Source organism: Phytophthora parasitica, assembly GCF_000247585.1.
Source record: "Phytophthora parasitica INRA-310 unplaced genomic scaffold supercont2.3, whole genome shotgun sequence".
Taxonomy (NCBI): Eukaryota; Oomycota; class Peronosporomycetes; order Peronosporales; family Peronosporaceae; genus Phytophthora; species Phytophthora nicotianae.
The window spans coordinates 1336909-1339939 of record NW_008648989.1 but is presented as its reverse complement, the minus strand read 5'-3'; the positions used below and the strand labels follow the sequence as shown (position 1 = coordinate 1339939).

General features: G+C 50.3%; 1 protein-coding gene across 1 annotated transcript; it reads left to right on the top strand.

Moving 5' to 3' along the window:
• Positions 1 to 101: 101 nt before the first annotated feature.
• PPTG_01575 (hypothetical protein) lies at positions 102 to 2944 on the top strand (the record flags this gene model as incomplete). Its single annotated transcript, XM_008894908.1, has 2 exons — positions 102 to 148; positions 496 to 2944. The coding sequence occupies 2 exons, from the start codon at positions 102 to 104 to the stop codon at positions 2942 to 2944; spliced, it is 2496 nt and encodes an 831-aa protein (XP_008893156.1).
• Positions 2945 to 3031: the final 87 nt, after the last annotated feature.

The window sequence follows — 3031 nt, the reverse complement described above, 5'->3', positions numbered from 1 at the left end:
CTCTACTAGGGGACTATTTCGTCTTCGCACAAATCAAGTTATCCAAAAACAATTAAACCAACTTGAGCAGAGCCGTCAGCGTCAACACAAAGAAGAAGGCGATGCACAGACCGTTGATGAACCCGATGAGCTACCGGGGATCGATCCGGTGAGTATTCCTGCTAGCAGCGAGGCGAATATACCAGAAGTGAAGGCGACAAACGTGGCCCAACAACCACCACCACCGACTGAACCCCCGGCTGTGCCACTGCTTCGCCGGAAGATAGCACGCCATCGGCATCAGCCGCAATCTCCACCTTTACATCAGCGCAACACGACTGGTATAGCTGCAATTTTAACTCCACCTAAGCAACCTCAAACGCTATTTTTTCAGACTGATGAAGAAGATCACGTTGAGAACTGTTCTGTTGCCGATCCTTCCGTCGTCTCCCCCACATTTGGCACCGACCCAGAGACTGACAAGACTACCGAAGAAAACCCCGTTGAAAACCGCAGTTCTCCAACTCGCAATGCCCCTAATTACGAGTTCGATCGAAGATCCAGTGACGAACAAAATGGAGATGATGATAGTTTCAGAGACGCGGGGGTTCCTGAGCGTATTGGCAAACTCTCGCGGCAGGAGGATGAATTCGACTTTGCCATTCTACTCAAACCATCCAAGTATGAAGAGACCGTCGATCTGCCAGAAGCTACAGCAAAAACTACAAACCTCAAGCCAATCACAAAACTTGACCCCACAAGCGATCGCGCAGTGATCGTCAGTCGCATACGACGTACAGGGCTACACGTTGAGCGTTTATTGTCTTTGGATGGAAAGCAATCACTACTAAAAGTCCGAGCTCCGCAACGTGTACTGGAACTCGGAGCAGAGCGACTCCGTCTTCGAAAGCAACGACGATTTGATAAAGTTTGGATGGTTTTCTCTTGTGAATTACGATCAAGCTTCGCTGATTTTGATCCCGTTCGAAAATGTGTCAACTTCCTCGATAGCGAGAAGCAGAGCATTGTACATGCATTGTTAACTGCTTCAGAGGCTGATGGTGGCGCTGGGCTTAATGAATCTTGTCCCGTAGCAGCGAGATATGTAGTACAAATGTATCCGCTTCACAAACAAGACTTAACGTTGCTAAAGACTCGCTGGGTGACGTTCTGGAAGACTTCGTTACTGTCAAGCAAGCACCAGCATGATCAAGCACCCCAGTCAAAGTCAAGATGCGCGGTTGTACGAAGTGTACTGCAACAGCCTTTGGACGACGTGGCGCAGTATTTCGGTGAAAGAGTGGCCTTTTACTTCGCTTGGATGGAAATGTACACCCGATGGCTTGTGGTTCCTAGTGCGGCTGGTGTTATACTGTTCGGTCTGCAAGTTCACTCGCACCACCTCGACCACCCAGCAGCTCCAGTGTACGCTCTCTTCATGGCTTTATGGACATCAGCTTTTATCATCGCATGGAGACGTCGTGCAGCAGCTTTAGCGTATCATTGGGGCACCTGGGGATACGAAGACGAGGAAGTCACCCGGCCAGAATTCTACGGTGATAGCAGCAAACCTCATGATGACAAGGATGTCGACGAGGAAAAACCAGTTGAAAGGCATTATGTGCTTTGGAAGAGATTGCTCAAGTACAGCGTCACTTTTCCGTGTGTGGCTGGCAGTATAGTGGCAGTGGTGACGCTCGCGTATCTTGCATTCTCTACACGCGATCGACTCGAAGCAGAGTCGCTAGAAACCAAACGTGAAGCTGCACTGATCGCCGAAAAGGTCAGACAAACGGGTACGATTACGTTGGAAGAGCTCCAAGCGTTGGCACAGCTTGGTGTGCGCTGGGATTTCTGGATCTACCTTCTTCTCACTCCCATTCTCTACGGACTACTGATCCCCGTACTTGATGCTGCATTCACTCGTGCAGCACGGTTCCTAAATAATTGGGAGAACCACCGCACCGAGTCCAGATACCAGAGTCATCTCATTCTCAAAGTCTTCTCTTTCCGCTTCGTGCACGTTTTCGCGTCACTGTACTATTACGCGTTTGCCCCGCATGCTAAAGACGGAGAACATGCAGCAAAGTCCGACGGGATGGTACGAGTTGCGATTCAACTGGCCTCGTTCATGGTAACCGGACAGCTATGGAAGAACGTCATGGAGACACTGTATCCATTTGTGCGTCGTCGTCTTGATGCACGAGCCAAGAAGCGTGCGAGTAACCAGCAATTTAACCAGTCCACGGTATTCAATGGGATCAACGCAGCCGCTGGTCCTCGAGGTCCTAGTCGTCAGGGAGCTACGTCCACAAAGCTAGCAACAGAGGCGATGATGAGCAGCAATGCTGTGATTCATGAACAGTGCGTTCGACTAGAGCAAGCCTCCGATCGAGCATGGGAAGAAGCCGGATTGAAGCAGTACGACACGTTCGAGGACTACACAGAGATGCTGGTGCAGTTCGGCTACGTGTCGTTCTTCTCACTGGCATTTCCTTTGGCTCCTCTTCTTGCTCTACTCAATAATCTGATCGAGATGCGCACTGACGCGTTCAAACTCTGCCAGACAAGACAACGTCCACTTGCTCACAAGGCCAGCGGCATCGGAGTCTGGCTGCATGTGTTGCAGATCATGAGTGTGCTGGCTGTACTGACCAATTGCTTCCACTTGGCTTACTCTACTTCGCTATTGGAACGTGCCTTCCCTTCGGTCACTGCAACGGAGAAAGTCTGGATTGTATTCGGTATTGAGCACTTGTTACTGCTCATCAAAGTTTGGTTGGCTTGTGTGGTGCCCTCCGTGCCCCGAGACGTCAATGAGAGTCTGCGAAGGGAACGCGAACTTGCTAAACATGATAGCGCGCGTGCAATGGCTGCTCGAATGCTGGCGGAGGTGGCGAGCGATAGCTCCGACGTGAAGCAAGCGTCCATCCGACACCGGAAGGTTGACTCAAGTGTTAGTTGAAGTTTCCTCTGTACAAGAGGTTTTTCAGTTCCGTATAGAGAGAGATGGATGGGAATTGTCAAATGTCAGTTTTAACCAATCGTCTTC